Source organism: Apodemus sylvaticus, chromosome 21 (genome assembly GCF_947179515.1).
Source record: "Apodemus sylvaticus chromosome 21, mApoSyl1.1, whole genome shotgun sequence".
Lineage (NCBI taxonomy): Eukaryota > Metazoa > Chordata > Mammalia > Rodentia > Muridae > Apodemus > Apodemus sylvaticus.
The window spans coordinates 1905134-1931210 of NC_067492.1; the positions used below are offsets into that span (position 1 = coordinate 1905134).

General features: G+C 43.6%; 1 protein-coding gene across 11 annotated transcripts in view; it reads right to left on the reverse strand.

The window, feature by feature from the left end:
• Pard3 (par-3 family cell polarity regulator) overlaps window positions 1-26077 on the reverse strand; it is a 548938-nt gene that overhangs the window by 171107 nt on the left and 351754 nt on the right. For 8 of the 11 annotated variants that reach the window (XM_052166623.1, XM_052166619.1, XM_052166621.1 and 5 more), the window contains one exon: window positions 21665-21896. In XM_052166623.1, coding sequence (XP_052022583.1) covers window positions 21665-21896 — 232 coding nt within the window. Of the gene's footprint in view, window positions 1-15666; window positions 15984-21664; window positions 21897-26077 lie in introns of those variants that run through there. The other 3 variants (XM_052166626.1, XM_052166625.1, XM_052166624.1) reach the window with 1 other exon arrangement.

Here is a 26077-nt window from a genome sequence, read left to right on the forward strand (position 1 = left end):
TTACAGCTGCCTCTGCATGGAGCCATCACTTGTATGTCCCTGTCTGAAGCTGGAGACAGCTGAGACTTAATGAGTGTATGATAACCACAGGGTATGAGCAAGCCTGAGTTTACTGAGAGCTGCACCCACATAGCTTCTTTAGTGAAAATGCCCAGAAGGTCTACATAGGAGACAATTCAGGAACAAACAAGGCAGAAGGATATTAAAACACTGTGTGTGTGTGTGTGTGTGTGTGTGTGTGTATGTGTAGAATCCAGAGATCAACCTTGAGGGCTGGTAATATCCATCTTGATTTTGAATTTTTTAGATAGGGTCTCTTAGAGCTTGGAACTTGACTAAGCTAAGCTGGTTGGCTAGTCAGTCCTAGCTCTGTAAGTCCCTGCCTCGGCAGTACTGAGATTATAAGCTCAAATGTGAGTAACCATGGTGCTTTTCAAAAAACAAAGCAAAACAAAATACCCTAGCTGGGCAGTGGTGGCATAAATCTTTAATCCCAGCACTCAGGAGGCCAAGGCAGGCAGTTCTCTGAGAATTCAGCCTAGTCTACAGAATGAATCCACAACAGCCAAGACTACACAGAGAAACCCTGTCTCAAGAAATCACCTCACATAATACAAAAGTGGGTGGCAAACATTTGAATAGTGGTGTAGCAATTGCAAGTTCTCTCTGGAAAAATAGGACAGCTAAATGATCTCAGCACTTTGGAGTCTCTTTTGCATCCTAGGGAGTTTGCTGGTCTGTTCAGCATTAATTACTAGATTTTAGTAGCTAGATTTTAGTTGGCTTCTCTGCACCAACAACCAAATACCAGACAGTGACACACACCATAAACAAGGCAATGCCAGAGTCTGAGAACCCCTTGCTGTGTAAGACAAACTGAGCCAATACTGTACCATCATTTACAAACTATAAGAAAGTAAGATTCAAAAGACTTTGGTAAATCTTCGATCTTCACAGCCCCCAAAAAGGCCTGTGTCTGGACTACTTCTAAGACTGAAACAGGAAACCACTTCCTGGAAAGATAGGCTGCTTGAATGCTGATGGCCACCCATCCTGGAAGATGAAATCTAGTATGCTGGAGCATGGCAACACTCAGCATGAACCAACCTGCTAGGACAAGAATGTGGTACTGCTTCAGGGAGACACAAGAGTTAGCACAGAAAACACTGGAACACTGTGATTAAGAGCTTAGGAGAATCACACGTTACTTCTGTGATATACACACTATTCAATAGTCTACTATTCAATAGTGGCAGCTATAACAGGGGAGGTGGTTCATTGGGCAGAGGGCTTGCCTACCATGGAGGAAACCCTGTGTTCATTACCAACACTGTTTAAACTAGGTGTGGCAGCTCACATCTGCAACCTCAGCACTTGGAAGGTGTGGAGAGGAACAACTTAAGTTTGAGGTTATCCCTGGCTACCAAATTTACAAATTAGCAAATTTACAGTTAGACTAAGCTACATGATATCCCCTCTCAAGGGGGGGGGGGGTATAGCAAATATTAAAAGCAGTTTAAAGGATGTAGCACATTGCTAACAGAAATAACCACTCTTACAAATGCACATTGTTTCTCATAGACTAGTCACATCTGCTTCCCTATGCAGAAACTCACTTCCTGGAGGACAACAGCATCTTTTAAGTGGTGGACATAAAGCGATCTACCATTTGTGACTGCTGCATGCCAGCCACAGCATCCCGGTACTGAGACAAGCAGGCAGTGAAGAGTGGTGTTGGTGATTACAGGGGCAATAATAGCAATTGCTGGGGCTAAAGTAGCTTACTTTGGATACATTTTTCCTTTTTCTTATTTTTTTTAACTCTTTGCTATTCTAAGACCAAAAGCCTCTGGCTTCTGGTAACCAACTCCAGCTGATAGCAGCAAGGGATTGAGAAAAAAAGGCTCAACTCTTTTCTCTCTGGCTCAAGGGTCCCTCGCTGATCAGGCAATATAGGCTTGGAACTCACTACCTCTCCATGAACCAGAGAGAAAAGAAAAGGAAAGAAAGAACATAATTTATAATAGATAGCATGCACAGAAGCGCGCGCGCGCGCGCGCGCGCACACACACACACACACACACACACACACACACACACACTCACACCCTGGTCTGACCGCCTGTCTCATCAACTCCACAATCGTACATGCATACTTATAGACATATACACATACCTATATACATACATATGTATATACATACGTATGGACAGACGGATATATAATATATTTGATCAATGAGGCTGAGCCCCAGATGCCACACTTTATTCCTTCTCTCTGTTCTTCTTATACCTTCTTGGACAAAAGTTCTTTAAAAATTACCTCAGAGATAAAATGTTATGCAAAAGGAGAATTGCAGACAGAGGTCCATAGAAAGTTCAAAACAGTGTTTCATTCTATAATCTCACTATAAGTTCAAACCAACAGTTTCACTGGACCTTGCTTTATCAAGGTGCTTACCTATGGCCTCATCCTTGGACCTGACCTAGAATGAATGCTTCCTTTGATCACAAATTTGTCCCAAGCCTATATTTTTTCTTGCTGTAATTTATGAAAGCTCATTGCATTCCTTATTATACAGCCTTTCTATTCTTCATTCTAACTTTATTTTATCTTTCTAGCAAAACAGTGAAAACCATGTCCTTAAATTTTCCTCCTAAAATTATTTGAATCAAATCAGGAATGTTTTAATTCACCTAAACAGCATTAATTCATGAAAGTTCCTCTTCATGTTGATCTGCAGGAAATTTGCTCAATAGAATGGGCTGATGCCCATGAATCATTAGACTAATGTAATAGTGACAGGAAAGGTATATCAACAGCAAGTAGCAATCCTGGGATGAAGTCTCTAAAGACCCTGCATCTCAGAGCCCTGACCCACTGCAGGCCATGCAAAATGGGGGGATATTTCCAGAAAATTTAATTGCATGCCTTATCTTTTCCTAGATGGCTTCTGACAGTGGTCTAGGTAAACCAAAATTGCATGGCCTTTGGTCTTTGTACCACCAAGGAGTGGGTGATAGTGGATAGTGTTGTTGCCCAGCAACATAGCACATGCAATTTTGAGTCCTAGAGGTCACCTGACCATAAAAATGGAGCTTATAGAGCCAGCATCCACAGCAAGTGCCCAAATAGGTCTGTGAATTGCTCGTCCAATATTCACTATCCTCTTCCTTCTAGCAGAGTCTGGATTTGGTTGGGGAAGGAAATATGTTCCATTCAAACAGAGCTAGACTTCTGTGGCACAGGAATGTCACCAAGCCAAATTGCCACCATCCTCAGACATTCAATAAGGTCTGATTACCAAAGATCATCCCAGATACTCAAATAGAAAGGGGTGGGGATGGTCATGAGAATCCTGAGCATCCAGTATCTCTCCCAATCAGCTGCATTCAATTCTGCCCAAACTGCACATGCCCTCAGGGTCTAAGGGAAAGACTTGGAGGAGAGGGTATCCATCCAGCTACAGGAAAGCCACCATCCCTGCTAAGTGAAGACCAGTCCTTCTGAGGAGGATGTTTATGCCTCCTCCATGTAAGGAATTTCAGCAGTAATGTTCCAGCATTCCAAGAGACAGATAAAAGTCTGCAGAAGCATGGAATCTGGTGCTGTAAAGATGGCTGGCTCAGTGGGTATTTCCTCGCAATAGAGGCATGGAGACCCGAGTTTGGACCCCCAAGGCATATATATATGTGCCTGCAATGTACACCTATAAACCAGGAACTGGAGAAGTAGAGATAGTAGTATCCCTGGGGCTTGCTGGTCAGACATTTTAGCTAAATTTGTGTGTTCAAACCCAAAAGCTATTCTACCCCATAAGATGAAAGTATAGAACTGTGTACTGGCCAGTTTTGTGTGTCAACTTGACACAGGCTGGAGTTATCACAAAGAAAGGAGCTTCAGTTGGGGAACTGCTTCCATGAGATCCAGCTGTGGGGCATTTTCTCAATTAGTGATCAAGTGGGGAGAGCCCCTTTTGGGTGGTACCACCTTTGGGCTGGTGCTCTTGGCTTCTATAAGAGAGCAGGCTGAGCAAGCTAGGGGAAGCAGCCAGTAAGAAACATCCCTCTATGGCCTCTGCATCAGCTCCTGCTTCCTGACCTGCTTGAGTTCCAGTCCTGACTTCCTTTAGTGATGAACTGCAACATGGAAGTGTAAGCTGAATAAACCCTTTCCTCCCCAACTTGCTTCTTGGTCATTATGTTTGTGCAGGAATAGAAACCCTGACTAAGATAAACTGAAAACAAAACAAAACAAAAATGCCTGATGTGAGCTGCTGGGCTCAACAAAGTGCACACCTGCACACAAACACATACAGAGGTGCACCACATGCACATGCATAAAATGCAAAAGAAACAAGACATTATTAGCTCTGAAGCCAGCGTCCTGAGTCCTCCTGCCTAGTTTGCTCTATGATAATGAAGAGTTGTAACTAAAGGGAACTGGTTTGATCACTTTGAGCCTAAACTACTTTTCTGCTAAGATGCAGGCTTCCTCACAGGTTGTCAGGGCTCCAAGAAAGGAACACTGTGGTAAGCACTTGACAAATATTAACTATGTACATCATTGCTGTGATTTCCATCTCATAGAGATCAATGATTGAGATAAAAAGAAGCCTGAGAAGAGGCTGACATAGCTTCTTCCTTCACTCTTGTTACTGCTAAGAACACCAAGGAAATGGCTGGAGTTGTAATGGTGTGATGACGTTGAGGATAGAAATGTATAGACAGACATTCATTTACAGCAGCAGCAGCCAGAGCCTCAGAGTATAAAGAGATGAACTGTTAACAAGAGAGTGTGCTCATGCTATGAAACGCTACTCAGACTTGAAAAGAGGGAACTTCTGACACACGGTAAGTACAGATTAAAAAATCCTAGGGACATCACATCACATGACATTAATGAGGGTGGGGTGATTAATGCTGGATAATGCCCTTTCTGTGAAGAACATAGAGAGGTTGGATTCACAGAGAGGGTGGCGTGGAGAGCACTCAGGAGCCCTTGTTTAATAGACTCAGAATGGCAGCTGTGTAAGATGACTGAGCTCTGGAGATGGAAGGTGCATGATGTCATGCCCCTGAACTATACCCCAAAATGGTCAAGCTACTAAACACTATGCTCTGCATATTTTACTGCAATTTGAAAATAGAATATGGACTGGGATTAGAGCTCAGTTGGTAGAGTCCTTGCCTAGCATGCACAGAACCCTGTGTTCGATGCGCACTGCACATACTAGGTGTATTGGTGCAGACCCGGAGAGTTGAAGGTCAGCATCAGCTACATCAGCTGTGCTTTCTCCTTAGTTATTTGTTGTCCATTGCCCATGTGGCTCAAAGGACGGAGGTGCTTCTCAGGGAAGAAAGCCCTTTTCCTGGTTACTTGTGCATGGAAACAAAGTGGAACACTGCTTACAGAAGCGTAACTTCTTACTGAACTCATAAGTGTAGAACCTGGGAACAGAGAGATGGCTTGCTGGCTAAGAATACCCATGGCTCTTTCAGAAAACTTGGGTTCCGCTCTCATAAGATCACAGCTACCTTCAACCCCAGCTCCAGAAGATCAGATGCACTTTCTTCACTCGCCTTGCCTCCCCCACCATGTGAATAAAAATAAAAGCAAAATCTTAAAATTGGATCTACAAATGAAGAATTACATGTTTTCTTAACAAAAATTATGGCTACTTTTTATTTTCTATTTTATTTGTTTTTGAGTCTGAATGACAGGGACTCTGGAAATAAAAGATATTGAGGTCACAGGTGAAGTCATGGTAGATGGTAGTACATTATAAAAACAGTTTCAAATGAATAAACTTCTAAAAGTTGACTGGAATATAGGTCTGTTGATAAAGTGCCTGCCTAGCATGTACGAAGCCTGGGGTTTGATCCTAACCACTGCAAAAGCGAAAGTGGAAAAGAAGAAAAGAGACAGGTAGAAATGAGGAGGGAAAAGGGAGGAGGGAGAAGGGGGGAAGGGAGAAAGGAAAGAGGGGGGAGGGAGGGAGAAAATAAATAAAGCTGGTGCTTTGATTACACCTATTATTTCTGACTTAGTACTTTCTCAGGGGGGAAATATGAAGAAAGTTTAGAGGCAGGTACCAATTTTGATTCTCACCCACCAAGACCTCTGGGAAGGCCATATATGGAAGACACTGGCTTCAAGCACATGATAAAAAGAAACCTAGTAAGCACGCCATAACTCCTCTCTCTGCTCAGGTAAGACACAAACCACAGTCAGCAAGATTTGCCAGTAATTTGCTGTTCCAGCAAGCTGTACTTTGGGAATACTTTATTTACAAATGAGCCCTTCACATCCTGAACCCTATAATCCAACTACTGCTATCATTTCTGGGTTAACAGGTATGAGATACTGTCCCAAAAACAAACAAAAACAAACAACAAACAAAATGAGTTAGGAATAATAGCAACAGCAGCAGTGACCAGTGCTGACCTAAGCTCTGATTAGAAACAGGATCAGTGTTTCTTGTGGTGGCTTGTGATTCTGGACCATGTGCATGGCACAAAAGTAATGCCCAGGGTGAGCGGTAAACACTGAGGGCAGATTCAACCGTGCACTCTTCTTTCCACTATGGCTGCATATCTAGCATGACCAGAGGGGAACAAAGGGCGATGTGTGTGATGCTTTGAGATATTTTGGGTATACATGTATGACGGTCAACAAGCCCGAGCATACTTTATTACTACAGTGAATGGTTAGAACACTGGGGAACCTGTTGAAGCAAACCACTCTATTCAGTTCCTAATTCATTTTCTGAATGTAGACAGACTTGCTAGTCAAGGATAGACCCTTCAGCACTGAGTTCCCAGGACAGAGCCCAGACTACCCTTTCACACAGCCCACTGGGGTGGAACCCACTCATGAAGCCAGCACCTGCCATCAGCCAGTAGTGGCCTTATTCTAAATACTGCTGACAGCATGAAAACTGGCTGTGCCTCACAATTATTAAAGCCATCATGGGTGCTAGGTCTACGTTGGAAAAAAACCCATATTCCTTTCCTCTGCATCAGAATCCATTATCGCCAGATGAGGGCGAAATAGTTTCTTTCTCTGCCTGGAGGCTTTTTGTCAGAGGGTTGGATTTTAGGTGCATGTAACTGTGTTAATGTACAAATGTGTCTTAACAGTACAGCTGACAGGATGGGATGAAAATGGAGTTTAGATGTGTGGAGGGATAGAAGGCACTCCCTTCAGCGGCTGTCTCCTGCATGAGGCATGGAGATTCTGCACCAGGAACTTGGAGACAGACAGTACTGGGTTGGGATATACTTTTAGACAGTGCCCGGTTGGGTCATACCAACTTCCTTCTCTGCAGGTGAGCTTCAGCAGGGACTGACCAGAGGAGTAGTAAAAGTTAATTTTTAACTGTGAGCTCATCAGGAAGTGCTGACTGGCAGCTGCTCATATGGTTTGGCTGCTCATTTGCAAGTCCACACCCCCCTGGGGAGGGCGTGCCAAACCAAGCCTGACCAGAGAGTCATCAACCTTTCTTCATTACAGCAAGACAGCTCGGTGGCATGCTTACAGACGTGACAACTTCTACTTTGCCACCACACTCCAATCAATGTCCAGGAGCTGCTGTGATGCCCAAGGAAAGTGTTACAGGTGAACTTTGACTGCGGGTGGGGATGTGTGTCTGTGGGTGAGGGGCTTTCCTAGCAGGGGGCTGTCAGCTCTGAATAGAACCAAGTGTGTTATTGGGACATGCCTATCCTATAATCTCAGTACTCCCAGAGGTAGAGTCAACAGGCTTTGAAGGTCAAAGTCCTAGGCTACACAGTGAGCTTCAGGCCAGCTGGGCTACAGGAGCCCTGCCTTAAACTAACAAACAAAAACAAAAAACGAGGACAATTTCTGGCCACTCACACCCATGATTGTTTTCTTATAAGTAACCATGTCAGAATCAACCCTCTGAGAGAGAAAAGATGACATCATCTGTGATTACAAAACAGGAAAAAGGCTCTTTGGAGCATGCGATCCAGTGGCAGAAAATGTGCCTGCCAGACTCAGGGCTATTCCAGAAGTAAGCCTAAAAGTGCTTTTCCCCCACTTCAGAATAAAAAAAAAAGTGAAATCCTTAAGGTTTAAAATTTTATCTTGAGATGTGGTTCCCATCAGTTACAAGGGTAGAGAATGTCTAAGAGTCACTGCATAAACAGACAGTGACTGGACACAGCATCAGGACCTCATATATGGCGGAAAAAAAAATCCATCACTGAGCCACAGCCCTGGACCCCAGAGGTGAGGCTTGAAGATTCCAGAGAGAACCGCAGGAGGAGACATGCTGAGCACAGCATCTTGTCCTGGGCAGAGCCTGAAAGGAGCAACATGCTCTTCTGCACAGTCAGCATCAGGTGGGCAGACAGACAGCCAAGGTAGAATTATCCCTGGAGGAAGGAGTGCAGACAGGTTCTGAGCAGGCGAGGATGACTGTATGTGTACTTGTTTCCAGAGCGAAGAACAGCAGAGGTAGAGAGCGGTCTGAGGTACAAGAAGGTGCACTTAAGGGATGGGGTAGATGACTGGTAGAACTGTGACTGGCACCAGAGTTCTGTGGGCATATCCTGAACAGTAGGAGGAGAATGCGCAGGTTCTGCTTACCATCAGTATTGGGGAAGGGACTCTGCCGTCACATGAAGGACAGTCACTCAGGAGAGGAGGTATGTACAGGTGGCAATATTTGATTTGGTAACAAGAGCCTTAAGATCAGTTTTGGAGGATGGGCTGGGGAAGTGTAGGCAAACTGCAGAGTTCTTGCCTGGCGGGCAGGAAGCTTTGGGTTCTATCCCAGGAAAGGGCTGGGTGGAGGAGGAAAGAAAAGAATAATTTGGGGGTAATAAAAGAACCTGGAGGCATAGAGAGAAAACAGTGCAGAAATCAGGCAGAAATGAAACTGAGCAGTCAGGACCAAAGGTCATGAACTCCTATATCTCAGAGCTAGAACAGGAACATTAGCTTTGGCAGCACATGTTATAGCTGTGGGGGTGGATTTCACATCAGCTGTGGCCCATGCACAGGTCCGGCAGCATGGATCCCAAAAGAGACAAAAATGGCTGGCCAGTTTGGCACCTGGATCCAGGATTTGGCCCCAAGGTAGAATGTCGAATTTCAGGGTGCGCCACTCCCACTTCACGGTGTGACTTGGCAAGTTAAGTCACTTCATCAAGCCCCGATGTTGTTAGTCTCTCCACCCATAAAATGCAGCTAAAAATAGCACCTTCTAGGGTTATGGCAAGGATTAAGTGGGTTAGGGAAAAATAATGTTCTCAGCAGATGTACACCAGTTTCAGCATGCAATGGCTGCTAAACGCCAGCTGCAGCAGGCTGCCCAAGGAAAGCTCTTCCTGTAAAGAAGTCATGGCCCTACAAAGCCTAAAACAGGGCCCAGGAGCGGTGTTGAACAGAAACTTATCCCATTGGAGACCCATAATATGACATCATCTTTCTCTTCCTGAGATGAGGGGGTCCTGTAGTGTAGGATGACCTTGACCTTCCCATCCTTCTGCCTTCACCCCCCATTCCTAGTAATGGGCCTGCATGTGTGTTCAATCTATGCAGTGTGAGCCTATGGAGCCGCATCCCTGGATCCCCTTAGTTTTCTTTTTCAAAGACAGAAAATAGTTACATAAGGAGAGATAGAGAGCCTGGGAGGGGGGGGAGCAGTTAATTACAATATAAGTATTATAAATATTATGGAAAGCGAGGGTAAGGAGGTGTGGCTGTCATCACCCTGTCAAACCACACCTCATTTAGGAGTGCCTGAAGATGCTGAGCTGCAGGAGTGGGTTAGGTCCCAGCTGAGTTCACACAGCAGCAGCATGTGCATTCCAGGTTGCCCTGCAGGGGACTGTGACAGCTCCAGAGCACCCCCTGTTGTCGAGGCACATGTGTGCTTGCATGTGTGAATTGCTATTCAGGGAGACAAAGACCTGGGGCTGACATATGCTTCAGTAGCAGCTCACACCCTGTGAGTGAGGGTTCTGGGCTTCTTTGAAGGAAGGATCCTACCCCATTTTCTGAATCTGATGCTTTGAATCTTTGAACCCTCATGTGGCAACTGTAGCATTACATCATACTTGAATTGATCACCTCCAGAACATACAACCTCAGACCTGGGGAGCTATGAATAGCCCAATATGTAGAAATGCACATGGCTAGGATACCTTCTGTGCAAAGCTGAGCACAGAAGAACACATCTATCATAACATGTAATAGACATGTAACATGTTGCATAACATGGAAAGAATACCTGTGATGTCTGCTTAGTGCCAGGATACACATGTGCAAGGCAGATGTGGACAATGGGATCCTCTTCGAAAGGGGGCACTGTCATTGCCACAAATGCATAGTTCCTTCAGATAAGAGTGTCTCGATTACCTGTCTACTGCTAAACAGGTTAGGTTTGCTCAACACTTGTTGCCACTGTCCAGATTTAAAAGAAGTTGATCCTTGTGGGTAAGGAGAAGGGTGGAAGTTTCTAGGAAGTAGCTAGGAACACTGGCCAGAGAAAGAGATACATGAAAAAGGGAATTCTGGAAAGCCAGCCAAAGGAAGGTACTCCCAAGGCCATCATCCTGAGGGCAGGGAGTATCTGGTGATGTAGATCAGCTCAGGAATGCAATCCTGCTTAGTGTAATGTCCTCTGGGATTCAGATGCTAGTGACTGTGATTTCTGCCAGCACCTGACTCCATAATGTCTTCCTTAGAAGGCTTCCCTTTATGGCTTAGGGTATAAAACTCCACTTATAGTTAATGATCCAGGAACCAGGGGTATGTTTATACTGGCTTCTGGGCCAATGTTTGATGGCTGCTCTGAGGTGATATTATAGTCAGGCACTCTGAATAGTCCCAGGGAGCTGGGTAGAGTTGCCCCAAAAGCAGGAGAAGAAACCTTAGGCACAGAGGTGGAAGTCAAGGAGGGAGTTATGCTCAGTTAGCTTCTGTTATAATTCCTGGATGCTGTGTATCAGTCTGCCAAGGATACAGCAGGCAAAGAAGTTAACATTCTTTGCCATTGTCCACTTTAACCCAAGGAAAAAGATATTCATAGGCAATAGCCAGTGGAAAGGAGAAAAGATAAATTATAACAAGAAGTGAAGCAAAAATGCCTTGCCAATGTAGCAAAGAGTGCAGTATGCTTGTGTGTGTGTGTGTGTGTGTGTGTGTGTGTGTGTGTGTGTATGTGTGTGTGTGTGTGTGTGTGTGTGTGTGTGTAGATGGGAACTCTCAGAAACAATATTCAGGTAGAGGGATAAAAAGAAAGAACAGGTTCTGGTGACTAGGTGGTGTCAGAGAAGAGAAGGTCAGGAATAGATGCCCTTCAGGGATGTAGAAGAACAAAGGGGATCAGCATCCCAGGTCAGGTGATGCTCTGGGGGGCCATGACTAAGATTTCCAGTTGGAACTAGGTGATATGGAAAGCCATGGGGGGTTTACTGATGGATTCACTACAGCTTCTGGATTCCAGCTGCAATGGGCATTCGCTAAACCAGCAAGAGTACAGACTGCAGGCATGGGCCAGAAGATTGAAAATACTCAGGCCTTCTACTTCAACTCCCCAGGCAACTCCAAAAGTTGCCCCATAGATACCTTATATCCTCCATTTTGACTCTGGTCATTGATGAGTTGCCTTCTGTGGCCACCATGAAACCAACACAAGCAGTGAATCCTCAGGGAGATAGACTGGGGCTAGAACAGGCTTCTGCATACTCACAAGCATATAAGCATTGCTATCAAGAGTTGTCCCAAAGTTTTGGAGCTAATCAAGAGAAGAAGAGACTCATGCCAAGAAAGGGAAGAGGCAGACACACAGATCTGGGGGCAGACAGAGACCACACAGTCTTGCAGGCACCAGCCCATACCCAAGCAAAAATGTCAAAGAGGGCACTGCCTGAGAGGAGATGCCTGAGAAAGAGGTATAAACTTGGGAGTCCTCTCCTTACCCCAAGAACCTGAAGGCTCTGTTACAGATAACACCTGCTCTCTATACTACTGAAAATGAGAAAGAAAACAAAATAGAGAAGAGGAGAAAGGGGCTGGAGAGATGGCTCAGTCCTTAAAGGGGAGGTTCACAACCAAAAGTGTAAGAGAAGGGGAGAAAGGACAAGTCCTGCAGAACCCCAGCACAAGAGGACTAGACAGCATAGGATTAGGAAGCGAGCAGTGCATACAGCATAGCTGTATGAGCATACAGCAAGCCCATGAGCCCAGCAGAGGCTAGGAAGAGTGAGAGCATCAGAATGGACACTGCTGGAGAGCTTTGCAGAGCAGGATCAGTTAGAGACTTAGTGAAAGGGTGCAAGGGAAAAGGGGAGTGGTTCAAAATATGGTTCATTTAGCAGGATGCCTGACATGTACAAGGCTTTGGCTCCACCCCCAGCACACATAAATGAGGTGTGGTGGTATACACCTGTTATCCCAGCACTCAGGAGGTGGTGCAGGAGGATCAGATACTCAAGATCATTCTTGGCTACACAGAGAGTTGGAGTCTAGCCTGATCTACATAAGACTGGTAGGGGCATGTGTGAAAATGGAAACAGCAAAGAGTTTGCTGTCAAGAGAAGGAAAAAGAAGGAGTTGGAAAGGGAGGTATAGCTGAGGGATTCTTCTCCATGATGGAGGATGGTCGTAGGCTGCAGGACAGTGGGGGCAATCAGGCAGGGAAGATGCAGGGTGAAGGAGAAGGAAATATTAGCAACAGGGCCTGGAACAGGTCAACAAGGGCCAGAGTGGCTCCAGAACCACTGACCCCCACCCCCACCACCACTGAAAGCATGCTCAGGACCCCAGAACAACGCAAAACTCAAGCATGGAGGCCAAGAGCAGGTCTCACACTTGTTCAACTATGAGGGGAAACTCAATCTTCTGTTTCTAACTAAGCAATTATCAAACATACATTAGAAGAAAGCCATAAGCTACTCAGTTATGCAGGACATCAGGCTTCCAGACATTTCCTTAAAAGTCCCTCAAGAAGATGAAACAATTGCTTTGTGTATTAATCTGTGGCTCGATAAAAACACATTTTGGAATAAGGTCTACTTGACATATCACATTAAATGTAAAAGATACAGGGCCTCCAATGGCACAGATAAAAGCGCCACTCTGAAGGGGAAGCTGCAGAGCCCGTCTCCAGTACATCGTTCAGCGGTGTGATAGCATTTATTTACCCTGCATTATTAGAAAGTGAATAGTCACTAGCCTTCAATTTTCACGTCAACTGCAGGGAAAAGATTCCATTTTCTACAGAGTCTAGGCTCGAAATTGACTTAGCAGCTCAGAACTGTCGAAAAAAAAATTCCTTTTAAAAACTGGTTTGCTTTATAGAGAGGACAAAGCAGGTGTCGTCTTCCTCATGTGGATGTTTTATATTCACCCCACACTGTCTGCAGAGGACAGCAGCTGCCAGCTCCGGATCACCTCACCTCTACATGCAGGCAACTGTGGAGCCATCCGCCCGGTGGGTGTTAGAGAACTCCATTTAAATGTTCTAATGAGAAGGACACTTGGAAAATACAGATCAGTCGCCTGAACTCATCATTACTAATAGGTCAATCTGATACTTAGATTCCACAGTTAAAAAACAGGAAACCCTACTCTGGTTTGAATTAAAAGTGGCACATACTACATTGCCCTTGGGATTTACAGATTCAGAATTTAGTTTGAATAAACCTCTCAGGTTTGGGCAATTATAAAAGAAGGTTATTCTCTTTCTCAGGGACAATAAAAACAAATGAACAATAAAAAAAAAACACAAGAATAAAAAATGTTTCTATTCTCATTCTTTCTTTCCATTTTAATGTGTCACTGTTTTATTTACAGAGGCAGTTTTGTAAATTTTCTGTTTTGTTTTGTATTTTATCTTTTTGATACAGGGTCTCATGTATCTCAGGCTAATTTTGAGCTCACTACTAATGCAGACAAGGTTGACCTGTTCTTCCTGCTTGTAACATCTGAATCCTGAAATTATAAGCACATACCACCATACCCAGTTTATGAAATGTTAGGGATCACACCCAAGGGTTTGTGCATGCTGGGCAGACAATCTATCAACTGGGCCTTCTGTATTTTCATGTTTTAACTGCAGTCTTTGAAATCTCAAAAAGAATACACAAGCCACCATCTAATTTCATCAATGTAAAACTGGCCCCTTTAAAACACATGGCAATTGGAACTGTGCCCTAAAATTCCAGGCATTACTGGATTTTCAAAGGCAAAAGACATGTACTAGCTGCCTCCTTAAGGTCAGGTGAGGGTCTTCCAGGGTTAGTTGGGGACTGTATATTTCCATAAAAGCAGCAAGGAGTCAAGACTTTTCCCACCCAGACTGACTCCAGGCCAGTCTTTTCTGAAGGATTTCCATCTTCAAGCCCATGTCTTATCAGGACACACAGCTCCAACATCTCAGGAGACAGAAGCAAGTGTATCTGAGACTTCCAGGAGCATGAATAATGAAGAGATGGAGAGTTACAACTACTTACAGGGCAGCCAGCTTCCCCCTAAGCAGAAGACAGTTGTGCTCCACCACATGGACACAGAACACAGGGCCATGCCGCTCTTCCTACAAAAGCTCTGTACTGGTTGACTTTGTGTGTCAACTTGTCATAAGCTGGAGTTATCACAGAAAAAGGAGCCTCCCTGGAGGAAATGCCTCCATGAGATCCAGCTGTAAGGCATTTTCTCAATTGGTGATCAAAGAAGGGAAGGCCCCGCCCATTGTGGGTGGTGCCATTCCTGGGATGGTGGTCCTGGGTTCTACAAGGAAGCAAACTGAGCAAGCCAGGGGAAGCAAGCCAGTAAGCCGCATTCCTCCATGGCCTCTGCATCAGCTCCTGCTTCCAGGTTCCTGCCCTGTGTGAGTTCCTGTCCTGACTTCCTTGGTGATGAACAGCAGTGTGGAAGTATAAATGAATAAACCTTTTCCTCCTCAACTTGCTTCCTGGTTATGATGTTTTGTGCAGGAATAGAAACCCTGACTAAGACACACTCCTTACGGAGTATGCCCTTCCCCACCCCCTGCTCTCTACAATCCTATGGACAGGTGGGCCTACTTCGAAGCACTGGGAGAAGCTGCCAATTTTGCCACTCTAGAAACTCTTCTTGACTGCTTTTTCTGTCTGGAACCTGCAACCCACTGAGGGACTGATACTTGCCCAAAGGTCCCTTCAGACTCAACCATTTGGTTTCTGATCTTTGCACCTTGCATTTCACCCCAGGTTGGAGGGATGATTGTCCTTCACATTTCTCAATTCAGTCCTGCTCCCTAACCCAGTCTGGGGTTTTCCCTTGTTGCCAAGGTATGTGGGAGACAAAACTGGAACCTTTACTGCTGCATTTCATCTTGGATGCGTGATTCAAACATCCAATTGGTATCTGTTCATGGCTATGCTCATCCAGTAAGAAAAAGGAGATAATTAAGAAGCATAAAAAACAAACAAACAAACAAACAAAAAAACCGAGAAAGAAAAAAAAAAAAAAAACAAAACCCCATATCCCTGTCTTCTGAAACAATTTAAACCCCAAAGCATGAAATTAATATGGAAAGTTCCAAATCAACCGTAAAAGAAATCCCTAAGTCATCCAAACTGATGGCATAAACAAAACTCATCAACAGCCACTAAGAATTCATTAAAAGTAAATTTATTGTTTGGATTTTAAAAACCTTTCTTTGAGACATGTTTCATGGATCCCAGACTGTCCTCGAACTCACTACGTAGTGGAGGATGACCTTGAACTTCTGATCATCCTGCCTCCACATCCCAAATACCAGGATTACCAGCATGTGTCACCACACCCAATTTATAAGGTGCTGGGGATTGAGCCCAAGGCTTTGTGCACACAAGGCAGGCACTCTAGACTGAGCCACAGCCCAGCCACCACGCTTTAAAATATAATTGTGCAACTTGTGCTGCTCAAGACAGTTTGAGTCTGGTATGCCGTTCATCTCTTCTCCGGCTTCAGTTTGGCCAGGCTGGATGAGAAACACGTACAGACAAGGTTAGTAAGCACAGCAACAGAGCTGCCACATGCACTCGCCCTTCCCTGCAAAGCCCAAGATGGGTCATCCACACCATTTCAGTGAGGTTTGAGATCTGACCTTGTGATCCTAAGTGATGGTTTTCTAAAGAGCGAGCTCTAGCATTACATCTGATGTTACCTAAACAATGTCTCAAACCCAGTTACCTGTGTCCTCTTCCAGACCCAAATCAAGAAGTGTCACCAGTTCTAGGTGACTGTTTTAACTGTCATTGCAGGATACAATTTTAGTAAGATTCCAGCAGTGGTGAGATGACCCAGTGAGTAAAGGTACCTGCTACCCATCCTAGTGACCCAAATGACATCAGAGACTCACACGGAGAGAATTGACTCTCACAAATTTGCCTGAGTTACATATATAAGCCATTGCATGCATGCCCACACACATGTACACATATGAAATAAATACATTTTAAAGAAAGACTGAATTGTTACTTTTGCTCTTCTTTCCCACAGTTATAGCTTTTCAGGCTTATAAATCTTAACTGGGCATGATGGTGCACACCTACCATCCTTGCACTGGAAAAGCAGAAGCAGGAGACAGAGGAAAGTTGCAAGTTCAAGGGCAACCTGGGAAAGATCCTGCCGTACAAGACAAAAAACGGGTCCAGGGACATGGCTCACCGTGGGTGAACATTTCTTCCATGTAAACTCAGCACCATGTAAAAGGCTGGGCTCGGCTACATAAGCCAGTAAGACCAGTACTGAGAAAGGAGAAAAATAAGAATCTCTGAGTTTCACTGGCTGTTGAGTCTGACTGAACCAGCAAACTCCTGGTCCCAGTGTGAGACCCTGTCTCAATATAAATACTGGGACAGTGATATAGAGAAGCAATTGAAGAAAACACTCAGTGCTGGTCTTTTGGTTCTGTATGCATACATATAGGGACTCTCTCCCTCCCACTAACTTTACACACACACACACACACACACACACACACACACACACACACCAGAACCTATCTACATGCCCCTGCAAAACAAACAAAGAACATAAAATGTAATAACATGGAGGGATGAGCACAGTCAGGTCATTTCTAAGAATCCTCAGCTGAGGAGAGCTGTGACTCTCAACAGACATCGAAGCAATATCACACTGACAAAAAGGGCATTAAGTCCTTTAAAATTATTATTATCTGTAAGACAGAGTTTTACTGTCTTGTTGGTAATACCATTGACAAGATTGAGGCCAAGGCTGAAAAACTGTTCGAAATGCTCTTGCTGCCCCTAAAGCTGCACATGTTACTCTATGACATTTGCCCTCCCTCCTTGTTCTGTCTACAGTGAAACCACAGGAAGTCGCAGAGTTCTCAGAAATGTTCTATACTCCAGAATCAGAGAATCTTAAACTTTCCCTGGGTTTGGCACTCTGTACTGAGGACAATTATACTCGGCACCCCCTCCACCCCCGCCCTTTCCTTCTGGAGTCTCTTACATAGGAATACATCTGAATGACGGACAGCAGGGGAGTCCTTTTAAGCCAAAGAAGATGCCACATGCATGAGAAGTCCATACAAACACAAGGCACTCGCATTCGCTAATGGAGTCTTTATCGATTTAAATTAGTCACTTACACGGAGCTCCAGGCAGCTAGCTTTCATAACTGACACTCTCCAAAACTGACAAACTGAAGAGGGATTCATGTGACCCAAACAGTTGTTCTTGGAGCTGTTTGTCAACAATTAAAGCATTATCTGTGACCCTTCAATATAAGAAATAGGAAGCTAAATGTCCAGAATGTGTAGGTGTGTGTGCTTATTTGTTACCTGTTGGTTTTTGAGACAGGTCTTTCTACACAATATATGAGTATTCTGGCTAATGTATAAGTATTCTGTTACATATATATCTGCCTGCCTGAAGAGGGCATCAGATACCCCTATAGATGGTTGTGAGCCACCACATGGTTGCTGGGAATTGAAATCATGACCTTTGGAGGAGCTGCCAGTGCTCTTAATGGCTGAGCCATCTCACCAGCCTGAATAAAAACCTTCTATGTGGCTGTATCAAGTAAAAAGCTAGACTCCTGGGCTGGGGAAATGGCTCAGAGGCTGCAGTATTTTCTGTATGAATAGAAGAACTAGAGTTCAGATCCCCAGACTCCATATAAAGCCAAATATAGCAATGCACATCCATAATCCTAGCGCACATATGGCAAGGTGAGAGGCAGAGACAGGAGAGTCCCCAGAAGCTCACAGGCCAGATGGGTAGGCATATGCAGTGGTCAGTGACAGGAGACCCTGCCTCAAGCAGGAAAGTGGACTACTGACACTTGAGATCGACCTCTGACCTCAGTGTGTATCTAGCCTCCCTCACAATCCCTGTCTTCTTTGACTTTTCTTTTTATTATCTAAACCACAAGATAGCAAAAAGAAAAAAAAAGAAAAAAAAAAGAGCAATAATACACAGAGACACACAGCTGCACTGTGACTCCCACACTGGCTGCCCTATTTGAACCCTTGCAAACCAGATACTTACATGCTGACCTGTTTTTTTTTTTTTTATTAAAGTGCCACCTACTGCAAAGGGCATCGCATGTTAGTCTCGCTCAAAGGACACAAAGAAAAAAGAAGAAACTCGTTTCAAGAACATACTACACTCGATATGGAGTTTAGGGAGTCCAGGGGGTGGGGGAATACCAAAGAACAAGAGGGTTGGATTGTCTCGAATCCTTAACCCATCAGGTACAGAAGGCCACTGAAAATGCTTGAAAACTTGGAGTTGGACAGATATCTCAGTGGTTAGCAATGTATGTTGCCCTTGCGGGGTGGGGGTGGGGGTAGAGTTATATTCTCAGTAACACATCGGGGCTTAAAACATTCCATAACTCCAGTTAGGGATCCAGGAGACCTCCATGGGCACCAGTTCACTCATGGTGCACATACGTAGACACAGGCAAAACATAACACATGAAATCTATCTTTTTTTAAAAAATCAATAAAATGTTTGAAAATCCTAATGAGGCTCCACAAATTCTAATAACATTGGGAAGGAAAGGTAAGAGCACTCTCTGTTTCTGTCTCTTTCTCTGTCTCTCACAGACACAGACACACACACACACCGTTTCATGTTTAAAGAGTATGTTTAACTCATTTGTAAGGAGCAGTGTCAGGCAGCCTTCAATAGGAGAAGGCTGAAGCATCCATATAGGCTTAGCTCTCATCCACATCCCAGGCAGAAAAGATGCTGCAATCCTACCCAGAAACACATTTGTCCTCTACCATGTAGAGTGAGCCCAACCCTGTCTTGTGAGATTCCTTGGCCTCCCTGGTGTATGCTCCCAAGATGATGGATTTAGAGGTGTGTGATATGGCTGCCCACAAGCCAGGCAGGGCAGCGCAACATCCCAAAGTACACTGTATGCAGAACTGCCTACTATTAGTCATCTCAGAAGCAGAGATCATATACAATAAGATGACTAGAAAGTAATGAACTTTGAGCATTTGCTACCTTTGATTTTAAAATATAATTTGGGTTTTTTTTAAAAATAATATTTATATTAACAACTTTAGCACAGTCTCCCGAAAGATGGGCAATGTGAGCTAAAGTCACAAGTTAGCTTCCAGCCGATTCCAGGAGCCCATTGAAGTTTAAGAGCCTGCGATTGTCTTCCTAGCCGTTCTTAAACACTGGGAAAATGTGAACTCGATTGTACAAAACAAAATAAGAACCTTTAGTGCCATTATGTATAATTTGATTTTCATAGTTTTGTAGGCTTTTGAATTTCCAAATGGGCCAACTTCTTTGTCTCAAAGCTGTCTCTCACATCAAGCAAGTGTATGGGTTCAGAATGAGACATTTCATGCAGTGCTTGCCACAGTGCTAGGCAGAGAAAGTTGCTCCTCAGGGCCCATATCCCTTCCACTAACCCTCAGTAGAAGTCCTACCACTGGAGTTGCAAGCTGCAGACAAACAACACTTATAATTAAGCTAGTCTTTTTAAGTTGGAACTACATCTGTTATTTCCCATAAAGGACAGAGCCCCGAACCTTTCAGGTGAGTTCTGGTGATGAAAGAACATGAATATACTGTTATTAGTAAGACTTCAGGGAAGAGCTGTAGGCAGAAGGGTGCCACAGGCCTGGGGCCGGTATCCTCCATCTTCTTTCTTGTCTAACAGAGAAAGACAGCAGTGCAGATTCTCAAGATGTTACTGATAGGTGGCAGCCTCATTACTGTGTATTGTGTGGGTGCCAGCTCATGAGCTGCCACTTGGCAAAAGTGGAACGAACCCCCTGCTTCCTGAGGTATCAGAGGAGTTGGAATCTAGTAGCGGTTACAACGATTCCATCCTATAAATATGTATGGGCATGCAATATGCAATATAATGAAGAAAGATCATCAGGGAGAAAAACACAGTCAGAAAGAGCAGCATATTAACAAGAAAGACTCGCATGAAAAGCTGTGAGGGTGCCAAGGCACTGGCCGGGGTGGAAGGCAAACACATATCCTATATAGTAAAGCTGAGCTGCTGGCAGGCCATGTGAGTCCATGTGAGTCTCCACTGTCATACGTGCCCAGCCTTGACCCATTGGGCAGCCACAGGACACACTGCTGTGAAAACTGCAGAATGTACCCTGTAGCCTTCAGGATGAGGGCACCCTGAAGACTATAAGTCAAGAAATTCTAGCAAAACAAAAACTCGCATTCACATTTTAGAACTGAAAGCAAATGAAAGGGAAGAGACTCACAATGCTGGAGAACTCTATTTTGAAAAAAAAAAAAAAGAGGTTGTGTACATAGTGCATTATCAACTTTAAACATTTCCTTGTTGTGTTTAGGGCTACTTTGTGGGCCATTTATCACCTCTGTATTTAATGTTAGATACCCGAATCTTGTAAAAAATCACCTAAGATGAACATTGACAGGGATTTTTGGTGCAACTTCCGAAGAGTCTGGCCCTTTTATTGTATGCCAGCTATTTGTAAGAAATGATATGCTAAGTAATCCTAGAGTATAATTTAGGGACAAAACCAACTGTCAAGAAACAGCCAGAAACTACATCTAATGAAATCTTTACAGACTGAAGTAATAAGTATTAAATTAATCAACATAGCTTAATTGAAGCTCTATCTGTAACATTTTTTTATTAGACTTGTTATTAATGAGCCTTTAAATGCTACAACTAACTTGAGCTCTGTGTTAAATTTAAATAATGAACCATTGTTCCCACACAGAAAAAGAACAAACATCACTTTAATAGGTCCTCTTTCTCAACGGGCCTTTTGCAGGCAGTGGGAGGAAGAGAGGAAGATACAATTCATGGTTCCACACCACTGTTGTGTGGTTGGCAAGATACCACAATGAAGGCTGCTAAAATAGCTCAGAAATAACAATGCTGAAATCCCCAAGAAAGTAAAAATGCAGTAGCTAGGAACAGAAAGGAGACAAGAATTTAGGCTTTGTCTCAAAGATGTGCTTATTGTTAACCCCAGTCACCTACAGTCATGTGCCACCTAGATGGACGTATATACCAAAGAGCGAGCTACAGCAGCTAGGTTACTGTCACTGTGCCCTGTGATATTTGCACATCGTGTTGAGAAGGTATTCCATGCATCCCATTGCTGAGGAACTGGAGGCTCTGCCCAGGACTGTCCCTGCTTTGTATTTGAATGCTTACCTGAACATGTCCCCCAAGCCTTTCAGCATCCCCTTCTTGGCTTTCAGTTTATCCTTCTCCTTCTCGCGGTCTTTCTTCTTATCCTTCCCAGTTTTGTCCTTTTTCCTCTCTGTCTTGTCCCTTTTCTCTGGGTCTCCATTCATTTGTCTCTCCAGAGAATAGGAAGGCTGATCGCTGGACGTGGACACGGACTCCCTCCCTGACCTTGAGCTTTCCTCTGTGTCTTCTTCCACTTGAAAGAGGGGAGAAAGGGGGTAAGGAAGACAGTGAGCCTCGGTAACAAAGTGAGAACGCTAAGCTGCACATGACTTCACTCTCCCACAGATTCTACAGACCTTCCATCGACTGGGACTATTTGCAGAATCGGAAGGGACGTACATACGGTATGGTGATCTGGGCACATAGGCAAGTCCTGCATAGAGATGGGGCACCAGCTTTGGAGAGGAAAAACTTTCTGGCTGGGTATGCAAACATGGTGTGATGCTTTCATTGCTACAGAGTCTACACTGCAAAGGAGAGCTAGGAAGACTTCAGGCCATGCGTACCCATCAGGATCCTGCACTCTAATTTGCAAAGTGAAAACCAACTAAGCAAACTGTACCTCCTCTGTGCTTCCTTCTCCTTGGTTAAAAATCCTGCAGATACCCTTCATCTGCTGAACGACACCACTCACTAACAACTACCATGTCAGCATGAACTTCCAGTGCCAAGCTCCCTGAAACACTCAGATGTGGTATCTGAGCACAGGAGAATAGGCTTTTTTGGTTTCTGAAGACAATAGATCTTCAGGTTCTCCTTATGTTATTACTATGGGAGGCTAACACTGCATGTAATAGCTACAGTGAGAACCATGCTTCTGCGGCAAGCGCTTTAGCAACTGGGCCATCTGCTCAGTACTACTCCATAGCTGCAGAGGTGGAGAGGCTCCTGAGTTCAATTTCTAACAACCACATGGTGGCTCACAGTCACAGTAAGTCTGTAACTCACTCTTTCCAGTGTTACCCTTAGTGTTCGGCATTTTAAAGAATGACAAAAAACTGTAAACAGTAACTGTTAGAAATCATATCAGAGATCCAGCCATAAATCTACCTTCCAAATACACACAGTAAAGATTGTGAGGGCTTCAAGTGACTCCTGAATCCTAAGGAGGTTTCTTTCTGGCTCTGACAGAGATAGATCCATGTTCTTGGACTTGCATCCATATGGAGTTAAATATAAAGATAAGGCTTTCTCTCAATGTTTTGGCCGGCAAATCAAGTCAATAGATCTTGATGTGAAGTTTAGTCTTTCTTCCCTCTCAGCCACAGGCACTAGGGTAGTAAAGTCAGTACCAAGATTCTAAGACTGTAGAGGGCATCCTAGCACATCAGATCTCTGTTATTAAATCCTCACAAATCTGAGAGTGGTCGACAAAATGGCAACATAGCCTTGCCAAAGGAACACCATTCTGCATTGTTTTAAAGGTGCCCGTTCTTGAGTAGAAGGACAAAAACCAAGAAGACAAATTCTTAGACACACAGCTTAAGACAGGAGCCAATGGGGACTAGAGAGATGGCTCAGAGGTTAAAAGAACTGACTGCTTGTCCAGAGGTCCTGAGTTCAATTTCTAACAACTACATGGTGGCTCATAGCCATCTATAATGGGATCCGGTGCCATCTTCTGGTGTGTCTGAAGATTGCTATGGTATACTCAAATATATATATATATATAAAACACTATATACAAGTATGTACATATACATATATATATGTATATATGTGATATATATATCACAAAAAACCAAAATCAACTAAGGGGGAATCAAAGCTTCAAAACACCAGCTGGAGCGATGACTGGGTGGTCAAGACTGTGTCCTGCTCTTTCAGAGGACCTGAGTTTGGTTCCTGGTACCCACACTGTTTGGCTCACAACCACCTGTGACTCTGGCTCTAAAGGAATCTACTGCTTCTGTTCTACAAGCACTACCACCCTCATGCTAATACCCATACATGTACACACAATTTAAAAATAATAGCTATGTTCACAATTGCCTGTAACTCTAGCTCCTAAGAGATTCATCACTTCTGTTCTACAAGCGCATCCACTCATATATGCTCACAAATATACAGATAATTTTTTTAAAAAAATAGACATATTCATAACCACCTGACTTAACTCTAGCTCCAGGGAATCTGATTCTCTTTCTGAACTTTGTGCTTACTATCACTTAGATGTGCACAGACCTACATTCAGACACGTGCATACACATGTTTTTTAAAAGCTATGTTAGCAATTGGGTGCTAGGGCTTGGAGACTTTCATGGAGGTGCTCACTTGGGAAGCTAGGTCAGATCACAGAGGACTGCAGACCCTTATAAAATGACTTTAGAGAAGTCTTTAGCCTTTTCTGACATTGGTGCTATCTGGCTTTGAGCCAGCATCTTCCTCCAGGAGAAATGGTAGCCTAGAAAGCACTTTTCTTCGAGCCTGGGATATAACTCAGTTGGTGGAGTGCTTGCCTGGCATTCACGAAGCTGGGTTCTATAACCAGTACCACATAGGCCAGGGGTGGTTGTACACACATATAATCCCAGCACTTAGGAGGTGGAGTTCAAGCTCATACTAAGCTACACAGTAACCGAGGCTAGCCTTGGCTACATTAAGCCCTGTCTCAAAGTGGGATAAACAAAACAAAAAGAAATTTCTGAAATTGTGTTTCTTTTCCTCTCTGTGAACACACAGATATTAACTGAGGGAGTTTGTTAGAACAGGCTAGACCACATTTTCAGGTAGACAAAGAATCTGTAACCTTATATTCAATGCTGTAACCTTATATACAATGCTGGACTAAGGCTGTAATTTTTGTGATGTGTGTACAACAAGAAATGATGAACCTGGCCAGTGGCCCATGAGCTTGCTAAATATGAGCTATCTAAGAGACTGCAATTACACCTTTAGCAGGGTTTAGGATCCCTCCTCACGCCTCCAAACATGGCTATGTTCTACCCACTTATAAGCCATCACTTCGATCCTTTGGGAAATGAGTGTGGTCTCAAACTTGTGTTGATTGACCAAATTACCAGGAAAGAGTTCTCAGAAAATTCAAAACCTATGTATACTGGAATACTGCAATGTGGTGATTGAAAGCTGGTGGATATTCTATGAGTCCTGCTTGAGGACAAACTGCTATTAAACCTTCCATCCAATGAATACGATCTTTTGTCTCCTTATCCTTTTCAAATAATACATGTCTGCCTCCAATTCACATCACTCCTGAAGTGAAGATGGCTGACAGAAGGCAGCTACAAAGCGACTACTATGGAAACAAAAGGCACTGACTTCTCATCCACGCATGGATCCAGCATCTGAGCAGGATTCCTCTGCCTTCCGGAGATGCGTGCTCTCCTCAAACAAAACCTCATAGAACAAGCCATAATCAAGCTAAGGCACACATACCCACTGTAAGTGAACTAGCTCTAACTGGCCTCAGGTATAGTCTAGTGCTATCACCATTTCAACATTTGTTAAAACATATCGACATTTGATAAAATATATCATCTAATACATTTTACGACCCTCTACGATGTCTGAAACAAAAGAGAACTCAATAAATGTAAATGATTTAGTGTTCCACAGCAACCATTATCATAAATCATGAATGGAACAGGAGTAGCAATACGGTCGTTTCTCTGCCTAATAGTTTTGGCAGGACTTCAGGGGGCATATGTCTCCTCTTGGCTCTTTAACAGAATAAACATGGTGCCTTCACAACTCACTATATGCTGAAGCTGTGTTTGTGCCAATTCTTTCCATATTCAGAATAATTTTTTCATGTATGTAATGCAACTTACTCCCTAAATTGGACGAAAAAGAGGAAGTATTAAATGATTTATTAACTTTGCTTTTGTAATCTCATTTTATGAAATGAAAACTCCTATCTCACTTTCCTGCCCTAGCAAGTACACTGTTTAAGTGATACTTACACATCAGAAGATTCATTATTCTTGCACTTACCATTCAGATTTAGGTAATACCTCATCACAGAAAAGCTGCTGGGGGCAAACTGATCTAACCAATCTCTTCGAATGCCAACTAATTAAAAATATTTAGCAATATGGAATTTCATATGTACAAACATAAGATGTTCTTTTACGGAGTCACATTATATATACTTTGACTCAGAACAAAAAGAATTTCCCTGCTATGCCCTTCTCCTCTGTGTAAATACTTTTTTAAAAAAAGTTCAAATGAATTGGTTACATGTGTTTAACTTGTGAAAAACATGTATATGATTTAAGGACACAGGTATAGTAGATGATAAGATTAAAACCTATCTGTATATATTGAAGACTAGCTTTATTGTAAGGATTATGAAATAGTTTACAACCTTAGGCAAGGAAAATGCAAAAAACTCATGGGAACAATAACTTTACT